This window comes from Erythranthe guttata, chromosome 2 (genome assembly GCF_056151865.1).
Source record: "Erythranthe guttata isolate IM_541 chromosome 2, IM_541, whole genome shotgun sequence".
NCBI lineage: Eukaryota > Viridiplantae > Streptophyta > Magnoliopsida > Lamiales > Phrymaceae > Erythranthe > Erythranthe guttata.
Window position 1 is genome coordinate 578,540 of NC_142534.1, and position 15,481 is coordinate 594,020.

General features: G+C 36.1%; 4 protein-coding genes and 1 pseudogene across 6 annotated transcripts; 2 read left to right on the top strand and 3 right to left on the bottom strand.

The window, feature by feature from the left end:
* Positions 1-62: 62 nt before the first annotated feature.
* Positions 63-2,113, bottom strand: LOC105957735 (amidophosphoribosyltransferase, chloroplastic). The gene is made up of 2 exons (XM_088822102.1): positions 292-2,113; positions 63-250 (listed from the first exon to the last, which is right to left on the bottom strand). Exons 1-2 carry the CDS (start codon positions 2,004-2,006, stop codon positions 247-249), a joined length of 1,719 nt encoding a protein of 572 aa, XP_088678228.1. The 5' UTR covers positions 2,007-2,113; the 3' UTR covers positions 63-246.
* Positions 2,114-3,268: 1,155 nt separating this feature from the next.
* Positions 3,269-5,320, bottom strand: LOC105957726 (peptidyl-prolyl cis-trans isomerase Pin1). Its single transcript, XM_012981686.2, has 2 exons — positions 4,907-5,320; positions 3,269-3,621 (listed from the first exon to the last, which is right to left on the bottom strand). Exons 1-2 carry the CDS (start codon positions 5,139-5,141, stop codon positions 3,497-3,499), a joined length of 360 nt encoding a protein of 119 aa, XP_012837140.2. The 5' UTR covers positions 5,142-5,320; the 3' UTR covers positions 3,269-3,496.
* Positions 5,321-6,183: 863 nt separating this feature from the next.
* Positions 6,184-7,766, top strand: LOC105957733 (uncharacterized). The gene is made up of 3 exons (XM_088822148.1): positions 6,184-6,400; positions 6,515-6,580; positions 7,534-7,766. Exons 1-3 carry the CDS (start codon positions 6,353-6,355, stop codon positions 7,579-7,581), a joined length of 162 nt encoding a protein of 53 aa, XP_088678274.1. The 5' UTR covers positions 6,184-6,352; the 3' UTR covers positions 7,582-7,766.
* Positions 7,767-7,977: 211 nt separating this feature from the next.
* On the bottom strand, positions 7,978-10,325 carry LOC105957723 (ribosome-binding factor A family protein). 2 transcript variants are annotated; one of them, XM_012981684.2, is made up of 4 exons: positions 9,788-10,325; positions 8,935-9,108; positions 8,549-8,774; positions 7,978-8,205 (listed from the first exon to the last, which is right to left on the bottom strand). In XM_012981684.2, exons 1-3 carry the CDS (start codon positions 10,148-10,150, stop codon positions 8,616-8,618), a joined length of 696 nt encoding a protein of 231 aa, XP_012837138.2. In that variant the 5' UTR covers positions 10,151-10,325; the 3' UTR covers positions 7,978-8,205; positions 8,549-8,615. The 2 variants fall into 2 exon arrangements, with proteins under 2 accessions (XP_012837138.2, XP_088678269.1); XM_088822143.1 differs by lacking the exon at positions 7,978-8,205 and adding an exon at positions 8,229-8,396 and having other exon boundaries at positions 8,493-8,774; positions 9,788-10,217.
* A 1,562-nt stretch (positions 10,326-11,887) lies between these two features.
* Positions 11,888-12,606, top strand: LOC105957725 (auxin-responsive protein SAUR15 pseudogene; annotated as a pseudogene). The gene has a single exon (XR_016033204.1). The product of XR_016033204.1 is annotated as an auxin-responsive protein SAUR15 pseudogene (transcript).
* The last annotated feature ends 2,875 nt before the right edge of the window (positions 12,607-15,481 follow it).

Genomic DNA, 15,481 nt, shown 5'->3' on the forward strand with positions numbered 1-15,481 from the left:
TTGGAAAATTAATCTAACGGACGATACATAAGAAACTCACCGAATCGAAATTGGCACCCATAAATTAAACCATGATTAGGATTACATAAATCATAAACAAAATTGTTGTATGAGCAATTGTTTCAGCATCCCCATACATAAAACAATGCAGCAAAATTGCACAAAACATGTGTTCCTTCATCAATCCAACTATGAATTCTTCCCCACCTTCCCATGATCATAAAAAAAGATGTATAATCAGATAAATTATGCAGAGAGTAAGTACTACATCCCAATTTAAAATGATATTAGGCAGATAATTTAATCTCCTTTTCCACCCCCATTTCATTCCCAGTTTCAGGGAGCCACCCCCCATCAATAGACTCCATACTCCCGGTCAACCCATCATCAAGCGAATCCCCAATCCTCTTCACCTTCCCCTTCGGCTCCACCGGATAATTCCCCGAAAAACAAGCATAACAAAACCCCTTCGCATCACCCCCCAAATACTCCGTCAACTTATCCATGGGCAGAAACGCAAGCGAATCCGAACCAATAAACTCCCTGATCTCATCCACACTCATCCTATTCGAAATCAACTCACCTGGACTAGGCGTATCAACTCCATAGTAACACGAAGCAATAATCGGAGGGCTCGCAATTCTCATGTGCACCTCCTTCGCACCGCTCTCTTTCAACAGTCTCACAATCTTGGAAGAAGTGGTCCCCCTAACAATCGAATCGTCCACCACAACCACACGCTTGCCCTCCAACACCGCACGCACGGGTGATAATTTCAGCTTCACGCCAAAGTCTCTAATCTTCTGCGAAGGCTCGATAAAAGTCCTCCCCACGTAGTGTGACCTAATCAAACCCTGTTGAAACGGCACCCCAGCTTTCGCAGCGTAACCCAATGCAGCCACGACACCAGAATCAGGCACAGCAATCACTACATCACAATCGACCGGTGCTTCGGTAGCTAAAATCTCTCCAAACGCGTGCCTGGATTCATAAACGGACCTCCCGAAAACCACGGAATTCGGTAGAGAGAAGTAAATGTGCTCGAAAACGCAAGATTTGGGCTCCGGGTGAGGCATTAAGCAAAGGGATTGAACACCTTCTTTATCCACCACAAGAACTTCGCCCGGATAAACCTCTCGTTCGTATGTGGCTTCGATCAAATCCAAAGCGCACGTCTCCGAAGCAAAGACAACAGCTCCGTTGCTTTTTCGACCCATTACCAATGGCCGGAAACCAAACGGGTCCCGCACTGCAACTAGCTTGTCTTCGGTCAAGAACACCATTGAATAAGCTCCCTCGAGCTTTTCGCAAGCTTCGACTATTCTCATGAAGAAAGGCCTCGCCTTGGAAATGGCGATCAGGTGAAGAACCACCTCCGTGTCGGAGCTGGTGTTGAAGATGGACCCGTTTTCTTCGAGCTCCGCTCGGAGAGATTGGTAATTTACCAAATTGCCATTGTGGGCGACCCCCACGGAGCCGAATCTGTAACCGGCGACAAAGGGTTGAACGTTTTTCAGCATGGAGGAACCGGCGGTGGAGTATCTGACGTGGCCGATGGCTATATCTCCGGGCAATTTAGCCAATTTTGACTCGCTGAAAACCTCGGAGACTAGGCCGACGCCGGTGACGGACTGGAGGATGTTGTCGTGAACGGAGACGATGCCGGCGCCCTCTTGGCCGCGGTGCTGGAGCGCGTGGAGGGAGAGGTAGCAGAGGCGCGCCGCCTCCGGGTCGCCGTAGATTCCGACCACGCCGCACTCTTCCCTAGGTTTGTCGTCATCATCGTCGGAAAATATTGTGGTTTCGGTGTTGGTTGAATTTTTGTAGGTGGAGATGATATCTGAGATGGGGTTATTCTTCGAGTGGGTTGTCTGGAGGGGTTTTTGGAGGGTTTTAGGGAAGATGGAGGAGAAGGGCTTAGACGGCGGCGAGAGGCGGGTGGCGGTCCTGGCGGAGGAAGTGGGATAGGCGGAGGCTGCGGCGGTGGAGAAGGCGGTTGTGGCCATCGGAAATTGAGGGGATAAGGGGGTGGTGGTGGTGGTGGCTGGGGATTGGACTATGAATAGCCAAAGGGAGTGTGGGACTAGGTTTTAGTGCCTTTATTTTGGTTTGATTGAGTGCTGCTGAGGGTGTTTTGGGGGAAAATTAGGGTACACAAGGCGGTTATTATTTTGAGCGTTTTGATTGGTCTGTGATGAAATCTAGTGGTCCCAAATGAATGACCAGAAGTGGTAAAAGTACAAAGAGAAAATCTACTTGCAATGATGTGACGTGTCGTCCTCCTTTCTGCGCGCTTTTATTAATGTTTATGATTCTAGAATCAGGATTAATCATAACCATACCTATTTGGACAAAATAATAATCCATTTGAAATTAATGTATATTTTTAACATACTTTTAGAGTATTTGTTTATACGATTTTCTCTAAACTTTTGTGGGCTCAATGCTAAAGAAAAGGCATAAAACTATTATTGACTGACCACTAAATTCAATTTGTTGCTATATGCCAAGCACCCCTAATAAGTAATGAAGGGATATTAATATTATTACTATAGACAATAATATAATCTTATCAAAATTAAAAAAAAAATATATATATATATATATATAAAAACTGGAACTAAATATTGAGAAACATCACAAAGCTGAAATCACATACTAGTTGCGTTTTGGCTTGTGTTGATAGTGACGTCAGAGTTGTTAGGAGCCAATGGAATCGGCTAATAAACATATGGACCAAGCAAAAAAGGGTAATATAATATCCCACCACGCTCCCCTGCCTCTAGTCTAATCCAATCCAAGTTCACATCTGGGCCCACGTGTATATATATATATATATATATATATATATATATATATATATATATATATATATATATATATATATATATATATATATATATATATGTTTTGAAAAATACAGTTTCATGCCTCAAGTTCGTCTAATTTCACATTTGGCCCATCATGTTTCAAAAATTCAACAAATTTAGTAACTACCGTATCTGATGGATTAGCAAATTGACGAAAAATGACCAAAAGTGTCAAATTATTGAAACATGAGCGACCAAATGTGAAATCGTTGCAAACTTGAGGGGCGGAAACTGTAAATTTCCCTACACACACACACTCTCCTAATAAACTAAAATAAATTGGGGTTTCCACATTTATCCTAACAATTTGCAATGAAACGTAAACCTATGTATCCTTGTCAAAATGCAATAAAGATATAGAAATCAAGAAGAAACACAATCAAGAAAAGCGAAATAGATAATCCAAGTTCAGAACTAAGCATTAGGGAATTCGGGCTGTTCAGTTCACTCTTCAAAAAGGAGAGAACTTATTTACTACAATGCACGTAGAGAAAATATCGTAACAACCTGCCAATAGATGAAGTTCATAATATCGTGGGGAGAAAACAGAGATAAGCGAAGTTAAAGAGCATAAAGAACACACATAGTCTTGATTTGGCATGTTGACTACTTTATCCGATCTGAAATCAACCTGTTCTCATTATTATGTGGGCCCCGCTATCAGTGTCGATAATGTCACTAATCTCACCAACCTTCAAACTGAATGTGGCATCTTCAAACGGCTTCTGCATCTGACCACGGCCAAACGGACCTGAGAACATACATAATGAGATTCTTCCAATTACGAATTTCGTGGTACAAGAAGAACCATAAACCAGCACTTTTCAGTAATAACTGGAAGACGACATCATTTAAGAGAGTTTATGCAGTTCATGCCCATGGAATGACAACAATACGAACATGGTAGCAATAACCCAAATACTTGAAATGATAACCGATTCTCGTAAAAAAAGGGAAAATATGCTTCCTATTCCAAACGGTTACTTTGTGCACAATGATAAGCGTGAAATCCGATGATGCCACAGCAAATGCAGAAGGTAGAAAGACTGAAGAAATTTACTGACTTCATATATAAACAATGAGAATGTGGTAGAACATTGAGCAAGGGAACTTATCTAAGAGCAGCTGACGAAATTCGCAAATGGGAGAAAATATTGCAGACTACTCATGAGAAGAAAGCTAAAAATCAAATAGGTTTCTACAGTAAACGGCATTAAACCATTAAACGATGAAGCAGGTGATCTGGATAGTAATGCAAACTGAAGGACAGTTTCTAAAGCTTAAAATAAAGTATACTTGCATCACGACAGAAAAGCATCATGACATTAAAATGACAAACACAAAAATCACCAACCATCCACAGACTATCAGTCGCAGCCATCTTGGACTACAAAGAGAACATAAATGCGTAGAGAAAATCACGGCTTTCTACTTTCCATAAGCCCTACTCTATAGTACATATCCTCTTAATCGTCACATGTAATACAAATATTCTTTACCTTTAACTGCACATAAATGATACATAATATTTGACATTTGACCAAATTCAATTTGGTAAATAATCTCCACTCCAGAGATGATTGTATAAAGGATCAAACACATCAAATATGAAATGAAATACGCATGGGAAGATTAGTCCTTAAATAATTCTTTCAATTCCAGTATTCAATTGGTTATTTCAAACATTATCCCTTTTATTTTTTTTAAATCAAATAGAAACTATCAAAAAGTATAATAATTTTCAAATATTTATTTCCGAAATGAAGCACAAACAAAACAATTAATGAAACTTCTTTCACGTCGTGTATTTATCTGCAGGGAATGGTGAACAGTACCGCTCTCAATATAGCTTCTAGGTCAAAATCCTCAACCATAAATTTCAAAGAATTCTAGCAGCAAAAGTCAAATCATACAATGCCACAAGAAATTAAACCTAAATAAATTACAATTACAATTACTGATTTATATTTCAGCATCCAATCCATCAAGTTACATAACAAAACCAGAAGGAATAAAAAAAAATTGATTTCCCATACCGAGATCGCCGCCGCGCTTGGCCGAGCTGCAGTCAGAGAATCGAGAGGCGACGTCGTCGAACCTCGATTTACCGGCGATGATATCGTCGCGGAAGGTTTTGAGCTGCGCGACGGCGCTGTCTCTTGTGGTGGCGGAGATGCGGCGGCCATCGGGATCCTTCCAGGAGGACTTCCGCCGGGATCCCTCGTGCTTAATCAGTATGTGCGACGCCACCACTTGCTCGCTCGACGACATTTTTTTCTGTTGATTTAGGTGAAGATCTACGAGAAAAGTGCAATCGAATTCTGCAACTCAGTGGGGCTGCTGGAGTGGTGGTGGTGTGGGAGTGGAGCGTAAAGGTTAAAAAGGTTTTGCCTTTGGCTTTTGGGTTTAATTATTCCAAGGTTCGAGTCCCAATGAAACGACGCCGTCTTGTTTGACCACATTAAAAATGGATATTCCTAAAAAATCCAAAACACATTTGCAATTTATGTTTTTAAATGTATTTTGTTTTTCTTTATTCATAATTTTGGAAGTGCTCCGAAATTATAATTTGGTGTGCTTATTTTCTTAAAATAAATTAATTTAAACTACAATATTATAATAAATATTTTAAGCTATAATCTTAAAATAAATTGTATTACGCTATAATCTTAAAATAATTAAGTAGCTAATTTTCTAAGCTTAAAGTTGCATTAAACCTTTAAGAGTTTACTATATTGATCTAAATCCAATTATTAAGGGTGATTTAAGATATGTTTCCAAATTAAGGTGGTGTTTGCAAATGATTATTTAAAAGCAGAAGTTAGTGATTGTGATTTAAGTTAGTTTTAAGTGCTTATTTCTAAAAGTTGGGGGTGTTTGCAAATATTTCGAAAAATGAACTAAAATTGAAAAAACAGGGTTATGGTTGTTTTAAAAAAAATAGCTTAAAGCAGATTATTTTAAGAGAAGCAAAAGCAAAAGTTGATTTTGCAAACACCTAAAAATAGATTATGAGCAAAAAAAACCGCATAATCACTTTCAAAAAGCATTTGCAAACACCACCTAAGTGGAAAATTAAAGTTTATTTTGCACATAAACTTATAAATTAAGAGCTCGTTCAGTTACCACTAAAAGTTCTCAAACTGAATAGCATGGGGTAATAAAATTATACATTTTTTCTAAATTAACAGCACCCCTCCGCGTGAAATTAATTTATTGAGGGTCCAATGAATCGAACGTGTCATCGCGTAATGTTAATTATTGAATAGGTCTTTTTGAACCATATAACTTTGGGCCTTAAGAAAACAAATATGGGCCATAATGGTTCAGATTTTGGGCCGAAGCCGATGAAGTGTTTTCTCCACGAAAGAGGAGAAAAAAAAAAACCAAGGAAAAAAAGACGCAGCGCAGAGCAAAATTTCGGCCATCGTTTATCTACTCTGATCTTCTCTTCTTCCGTGAGAAAAAAGTAAATCATAACAATGGCGCCGCTTCCTGGACCGTACTCCGGCACAAGCGCCGTCGCGTTGGTAACTTCGATTTCATTTTGCGATCTATTTTATTCATCCTATATTCGCTTGTATGCATATTCTGTTTTTGTGTTATTTGTTCATAATTTATCTGATTTTCAATCAATGGGGCAGGTCGCTAGGGTTTCTGCTTTCTCATTCGGAATTGTTTACGGGAGCGTAAAACTTAGGATTCTTAAGGTATGTTATTTATTTTATTTTATTTTATTTTTGTTTTTCGTTTTCAGTCCTTTTGGTTCACAGGTGATGAATGAAGATGCAAATCGTGTTTATTTACTGTTTGAGCTTCATATTTTACTCGGTTTTTTTTTTAAGTGAATCGAATATTCTATGTTGATCGATTTTTCTAGGATTTGGTTTGATTTGGATAATCCGGCATTGGGTTGACTTATCTATCTAAATACAGCTTGAACCGTAAATTGAATTTTTACACTTACTGAAGTATGGTGAGAGATGTTGTATGTTAAGACAATAGACTGTAGCCATGGAACTGCCTTTCGATCTATAGTTTTTCTAATAAACGAGGACGGAATTCGATGCATGATTTCCGAGTATTTTGTAGTAATAGCCGTGATTGAGTATATTTTTGGATTTAGACGAGAGGATTTGAGAGAAGAGTAGCAAATTGATTGATCTTCTGGATTGGTTATTTTTAAATCTTTAGCTCCCATTTTAAGTCATTTTTTTTAGTTTTCGGGGGTGGATCTCAAACCTGTTTCATTTTGAGGTTATTGGAAATCCTTCCTCGAATTCAAATCCTTCAATGCTTAGATTTTAGATGGAAGAATTTGAGCGAAATGATTTCCAATTATAATAGCAAATCCATTTGAGATTGTTTCGATTGATTCGTTTGATGATGAATTTCAAGTTCTTAGCTCTGATTTTAAGTTATTTTTTGACTTATGAGGTCGATTTCAAATTCATATATTTTTTAGTTATTTGAAATCATTGCGTTTGAACTAAAATTCGAATCATTTCAGTCCTAATGCACTCTAAAAGATGTAAAAGACCATTGCTTCTTGTGATTGGTTTTATTGACAAGAGCTTGTAACCGCTATATTATTTGCTGATTTTCCGTTTGTCACCGGAGCATTGAGATGACTCATATTTTGCTTTATTTCTTATTTCACCAGGCGCAGGCCAAATCCCATAAGAAAGCTGAAGCTAAGGGACATCACTAGGGGAACGTTCGCCTCTTCTTTTTATTTTTGGTTGCCTATGAAAATAATTGATGAGTATGCTCTGGCCTGATACGCAGGACCATAATTTGTGCTTTTGAGTTGTGACAACTTAATTACGGGCAATTAACGTGGGCTTCTTGCTTGATTTTGTTTCAGTTTTCAGAATATAAACCACGATTATGATATATGCTCTGCAGTCGAATTGATTAGAAGCCTATGGATGTTCTAGATTATATTGTTTTCTGCTGTCCGGTGATAGTAGTAATTAGATTATAATGGGAAATTGGTTTAATTAGAGGTATTGTAGTGGTATTGATATTTTTTGCTAGCGTTATTATCGAACTACATAGTACACCCCGGTTCGGTTGCTCATCACATTTTGACAAGACAAGTAACTAACCTCTAATTCCTTCCTTTTTATATGAATAATTGATAAAATAAATTACATATACTCGACTATAATGTACTGCCATTTGTCCTGGTTTACGATTTGCTTGCTTAACTAGGAAAACAAAATTCGATATCTTTATCAGGCATAGCAGAACATTGAACCTTGGGCAGTCGAGGTCTCACAAACGACGCAGAAGCAGGTTTTCCCCCAAATTTGAAATGCAAATATCCAACCTGCCAAGAAAATAATAGAATTAGAATGCTTGGCACGAAAGCATAACTATAATACACATTTGAACATCGTCTAGACTCTAGAACCTCAACAATCAAAATGCTTTACAGGCCATTCGGGAAACTTACGATTCTGAATTAATTATTTACTAAGTTGGAAATGCAAGTAGCGCTAGGGGATATAAAGTAGTTCACTGTTATTACAATACAAAATATAAGTACAATTGCAACGATCGTAGATTATTTTTGAATTTCAACATCAATTTGTCGAGTGGTACAACAATGCAAACTCAAAATTTTATTATTTCAATAAGCCGGTGTCTGGTGAGTGAGTGAGTGAACTAACCAGTGATGACGAAAATCCCCTGCCCATACACTGCAATCTCCATTACTACTGACGTGTTAGACCAAAACTAGTTAACATAAATGATGCCTTCTTCATCATCAACATCTTCGCCCTCCCACTCCACATCTTCGTTGCTTCCCTCAGCAAACTCTCCGGAATCTTCATCATCGTCTTCCGGTGATTTTTTCTCATTCTCGTCCTTTATTTTATCTAATATAGCTATTACCTGAAATCAAATACAACATTGAACAGCTAATGAGAGGAAATGATAGAGATTTTCTCGAAAGTGACAGAATAAGACACAAGAACTACGCTTCGATGAAGGATCCTTTCTTCAGAAAATGTGAAAACATTAAGTCAGAATAAAGAAACTACTGAAATCTCACCCTGCTTCCTCGTTCTATAGACTCGTCTTCTAGGAAACGAACTTCGGGAGTAATCCGCAACTTCATACGCTTGCCCAACTCACTGCGAACATATTTTGCTTTTGACTTCAGCCCTGCTAGGGCAACTTCTTTTCCTCTTTCATCTCCGAAAACAGATACATACACTTTAACAACCTATCATGAAAGTAAAAGAGATGCTCAATCAAACATTTAAGAGACTGAACTTACGACTCAATGAACACCAACAAAAGGTACAAACTCATCAATCTAAACAGCCGAATTCACAACTCTATTTTGCCCAATATTCAAGTTTTGCACAATGATTAAACGAGATAAGAACCTTCTTAAATGTGAAATAACAACCAATCCTATTGGTAGAACTGCTAAACAGATGAGTTGTCTAAAAGATATCAAGAACCCGAATTCCCAAGTTGATGCACGACACTAATCAACTACATTAGCTATGTTAAATAAAAGACTGGATAATGCTGCGATGCACTTTTCACAATCGACAGCTCAATAGCCATGGAATACCTAAGTAACATACATAACCAAAACAAGTATTACTCGATGTATTGCTTCCACATCACAATTTAGGAACATTTTTTACCATAACTATCAAGTATCCCAGCTTTACAGGTTTCAACTTGAGAAATTAAGAGATTCTGACTCCAAAATTGTCGAAAGTAAATGCATCCAGATGATAGTGGAAGTATAAATTCGAATGTAAACACTCCATGTGAACAATTTCTACAGCTCAAGACCAGTACTATCTGCTTTCAGAGTTGTACATCGCACCGGCAAAACTAAAATCAACCTAATCACGGAAGAAAAAAAAATTGAAAATACTAACCTGCAAATCGGTAGAAACTTCAACATCACTGATTGTAGTAAGAGACGAGAGGTACCGATCCGCACCCAGCGCCGCTTCGGGCAACACAGCAAACTGCAAAACCTTATCGGTGAGCAACATATCGGAAAGCTCTCTCTGTATTTGCTTCGACACCATTTTCACTCTCCTAGGGTTTGCCATGCATATAACCGTTCTGTTTCCACCACCGCTGCTGCTATTGCCGCCGCAAGAGGTGGTTGTAATTACCCGGTGCAGCGGCGGCCGGCTGAGACCTAAGGAGGCGAGAGGGCAAAACGACCGCGCAGAGTTTGCAATTGAACATGGCGGTGTGATTAATGAACGGTTGATTAGAAGGCGAGGCATTAGATAATTTTTCCGGTGGGAGAGAATCGGGAGGGAACGAATCAGAAATTCAGATTATCTTGTTCGCCATTTGAGGGTAATTTCGGAACATTTCAAAAAGTATCTGACCCGAATGAATTGGGCTTTATTATATGGGCCAATATGAATTACTTTTTTTGATTAACGGGCTTTTGATACTCATTCGACCAATATTTGTGTTTTCTATTAAAAAAAGAAAGGGCAAATTACATGAAACCCCCTGAGCTTAGGCTAAATTATGAAAAAACCCCGCATTATTTGCATATTTACGAGCACCCTTGAGGTATTCTCTATCTTATGAATTTACCCTCACATAGTTAAAAATAACGGAATCAGATAGATTCTATGGAATATTAATTTTATAATGAAGAGAATACCCTTAAGGGAGTCTAATTGGAAGGATTGTAATGTTTTTTACAATTTTAATTTTCAAACCATTTTTTTTTGTTTACGGTTAACTAACTGTTTTTGTATCAAAAGGAGTTGTATATATGTTTTATATATTGCATGAGGGGCCAAATGTAAGAAAATCCAAAAAATGAACTTATGACGATTCTTTTCTCTTTCATTTAATCGTTTTTAAAACAAGAGTACTTTAGACGATTGCTAAGTTTTGTTAGAGTTCTTTGCAACTTTTTAGTTTCAAGGGTGTGCTCGTAATTATGCACACAAGGAAGATTTTTTTTCGTAATTAGACCCGAGGTCCTTCTAATTTGCACAAAAAGAAAAGAAAAAAGTCCACATGTGTATTAACTATTAATGACAATCTAATTTGCAAAAAAAACAAAATTTAGTGCATTAAAGATAGCACCTTTTTCTGTACACTGAGATCTCTGTGTTTATTAGTCACAGTAATGGTGATTAAATAAGTTAATCTTCAAAAGATTTGGGGAATATATAGTGGGGCCTTGTCTTTTAATTTAGTGAAGACTAACTGTCGATTAGTGATTCTTAGAGTTATTTAAGGGCCCCGGTCACATGGTTATGGGAAACCGGATTAATTCTCTGAATTTTTATAGGTTAGCTATTTAATGATAAAACCAATTTTTCAACAATTTTTTAAGGCAAATATGCTAAAAGTCCCTTTAACTTCACTATCAATGAGCACATAATTGTATTTTTTATTTTATTTTGTTTCGATAGAAGGCCATCGCTTTTTTATTTTACAAAAAAACTCCCGATATTTTACTAGGTGACAATAATAGCGTGCTCGTAATGACTCAAGGTTCACTGTCAAATTTTATGTGTTCATATCAAATTTATTTAATTCACTAAACTATAGTAACTCAAAAAAGTAAATGAACCCTTTTTTCAATATTATATTGAAATATTATTCACTTGCTTTATTTCAACGTACGTATTTCAAATGAATAAAAATACATTAATCAGATTATATTAGATTGACAGATTTGTATTTGACTAGATGATTTTGTGAAAATTTCAAATACACCATAATAAATTAAAAATTAGTTTAAATTTGAAAGTCAATCATTTGAAATCTACCATAAGGGATTAATTCTTTTTTTTTTTTTTTTTTTTTTTTTTTTTAATTAAGGTAAATCAATTTATTATTATGAATTTGAAATGTTTTTAATATTTAAATTAAAAAATCCCATCCAAATGCAACAAATATAGAACGAATTAATCCAAATAAATTTAATAAATAATTTTAATTTCAGATTTCAAGGGCATTTTCGACAACATACTTGATTAGATCCCTAATTAACGGGACATTTGCAGGCAAAAAGTTCAAACACAGAGAGCATTTTCCACTCACCACCTTCTCTCACAAAATCATGGGGAAGTGCAACAAAATCCGTCACATTGTGAGAATCCGGCAAATGCTCCGATCATGGCGGAGGAAGGCCACAACGCACCGCCTGCCGTCTGACGTGCCGGCGGGACACGTGGCGATCTGCGTGGGGAGCAGTTCCCGGAGGTTCATCGTCCGCGCCGCTCACCTGAATCACCCCATTTTCCGGCGGCTTCTCAGCCACGCCGAGGAGGAGTACGGATTCGCCAATTACTCGGGGCCGCTGACGATTCCGTGCGACGAATCGCTCTTCGAAGAGATCCTCCGATTTGTTTCCCGAGTCGACTCGGTTAACTCGGACGCGCAGAGATGCTGCCATGGCGGCGGCGTGAGGAATGAGAACCCTGATTTTCACTGCGAATCTCGGCCGTTGCTCTATGGGTTCACTGCCTGATGTGTTTTTACTCTTTTACCCTTATTTGCGGGGTTTTTTTTTTTTTATATTTTATTTTAATATTTAAAATGTGAACTGTTTGCTATGGAGATGGCGAGAAAGTGTAATTGAGGCTAGCCATCCCTAGTTTATTTGGGACCAAAGACGAGTTATTAGCATCGTCTTTTCGAGTTTTTGTGAATCTTGTCTCGTTCGACACTGGATGATTATTAATTTGTTCGATTGTTTAAATTAGCGTGACAAAGTTCATGTACCACTGCTCATCGTTTGTCGTTCATGTACCACTGCTCATCGTTTGTCTTTTAATTACTATTCAAAGTATATATATATATTTATAATCACTATGAAATATTGAATTTACCTATTTGCATCATGTTATCTCTCATTTTATCAAGTAAATCTAAACACATTGTTTAATAGTCCATCCATTATTTATTGAATAATACTAAAAACTAAACATTTGACAATATGTTTTATATAATTCGATTTTAGGCTATTTATAAGGCTAAGGCCTCGTTTGCTTACCTATATCGGATTATATTGGATTAAGTGAGATTGAATTAATATCCCACTGACTAATTAATTATTTAGTTAGTAAGATGCTCGTTTGCTTACCTATATCGGATTATATTGGATTAAGTGATATTGAGTTAATATCCCACTGACTAATTAATTATTTAGAGTAAGATGTTTTATTCGTTAGATCAAATCTTGTATTAAATTTGTTAAATTCTGGTATTTAATGTGAATTGTATAAAAAATATTTTAATTAATAAAATTAAGATATAGTTTGAAGGATAAAATAGTATTTTCCTCTATTAATCACCCCCTACAAAATTAATCGCAGGGAAGGGGTGCTACTAATTTAATCAAATAATAGCATTTAATTGCGGACTTTGAGTGTATTAGCAGGCTTCGCTAAATACGAATCTCATTAACCAAATATTTTACTAAGGCCTACTACTTAGTTAATGGAGATTAATAGCACTAAGCAAACGAGTCCTAAATAAATAAAATAAAATAAAATTAAAAGACTTCGAAAGCTAAAATCCATAACAAATCTGTGTTTGGCCCATCAATCAATGTAAACTGAACCCACATTTAGTGGGCTTTATTGCCCATTTAATACATGTAAATTTTGTTTTTGTTGAGCCACGTTACATGGAAATATACACTTGGTGGAAGTGTGCCCAATTAAATGAAGACAGAAAAAAAAAAGGAAAAAAAAAAGGAAAAAAAAAAAAAAAGGAGGAAAAATTCATTCATGTTACAAGTAGGGAAGTATGAGATAACCAAAGTAGAGAGAGAAGCGTCGCAGTTCAAATGACTTACGATTGAGAGGAGAAAGAGATTTTATGTGAGTGAGTAAACGTCAAAAATTAAGTCATATAATTTGGACGTTCAAGATTAAGAAGTATTGATTCTGACCTGAGTTTTGAGTAGTGCACAATTCTTGAAGTCAGACCGTCGATGAATAAGTATCGGCCCAAACCTTAAAAGTCGTTGTCTCGTACTCAAAACATAAAGTAACAGATAGTCAAGTTATAACAACTTGGATTGGTTAATTTAAACCGAATAATCATTTTATTTAATAATGGTGATGTGAATTATATATATCCCAAGCGACATTGCATTATTTTTTCAGTCAAAATCATCCAAATTATGGACAATTGATAAGATGGTTGGGCCAAGTGAGTCGACCCAGCCAGCTGCGTGAAAACATTATATATGGCCCATATTATATTTGAAAGAAAAAAAAAACTAATATATTGCAATACGGGTTGACCCGATAAAGTTATTGGTCATCAATCAAGCCCCACATACAACGTTCGGGTATTTTAAAAGAAGGAAGCTTCCTCCCAATGATATTCCATGTTTTATCCGTTTTTCCATTTTATGTTTTAAAATTAAATGCTTTTCTGTAAATTACTGAAATACCCCCAAGAACTTTACGTAAACTTCAAGTATCTTAATTATCTCAACAAACGTATAAAAATTCAAATTTAATATTTAAAAAAAGCCCAAGCTGAAGGCATATATAATATTACATATATGCACTGATAAATTAAAAGAATATATATAAATAATAGATATTTTATCATCATGCAGAGGAGGTAGCAGTATATCCAATGCAGAAATTAATGTAGGGGAAGATATCAAACATATTGTGGGCTAAATAGTTAACCAATTGAAGGGGCAAATTAATTTACGCAAGATAGTTGTATGTATATTATATATATAATGTGTGTCAGAAGAACTTTTGTGGCTGAAACAAAAAGTGGAAAATTAAATTAAATTAATTATTAATACATTCATATAGGTAAAGGACCAGCAATCTGCTGTAAACTCACTATACTGGTCCCTATTGAATATTAATTTTGATGCATCTATCAAAGATTTTTCATTTTTTTCACACAGTACACACAGTAAAGGGTTAGATTTTTTTTTCTTTTTTCTTGTCTTGTTTCTGATTATGCAATTTATTTATTTATAATTTTTGTGTTTGGAAAATATAATTGATGGATTTTTTTTGTTTTCTATATAAAGTTAAACACAAGCGTACTTCACCGAATATAAATCTCGGACATACACTTGTATTGATAACTACATGTTTTACACGTATTCGCCTGCAGGATGTATATGTAATTATGTGTATATCTACGATGAAATAGTATAATATATATTCGGTGCCGTGAAGTATAATTTGGAATTAAAATATTAGCATTTATAGCTATACCCTTTTAGTTGGTGAAAATAAATTGAAGAGGGAATGGAGAGGTAGTAGCTATTTATGCAATTATTCCATGCAAATTGGATTTTTCTTTCCTTATATTTTTTTTTCAGTACAAGAAAGGATAAAGGGTATATGGGACAAGTAGGGTTTATGAGTTATCATTTTCCGGTGGACCCATATTCATATCTAGGCTTATATATATATAATAAATAAATAAATGTATAACTCCATAATAATATTAATAATAATATAATATAATATAACATGTATATCCGACAACTCATCATTCAATTAAGTAGTTCACAAATGTTACATGTTGTACATGTATGTAGTATGTATACTTTGTTGTATGCCATCATACATGTACTTCAA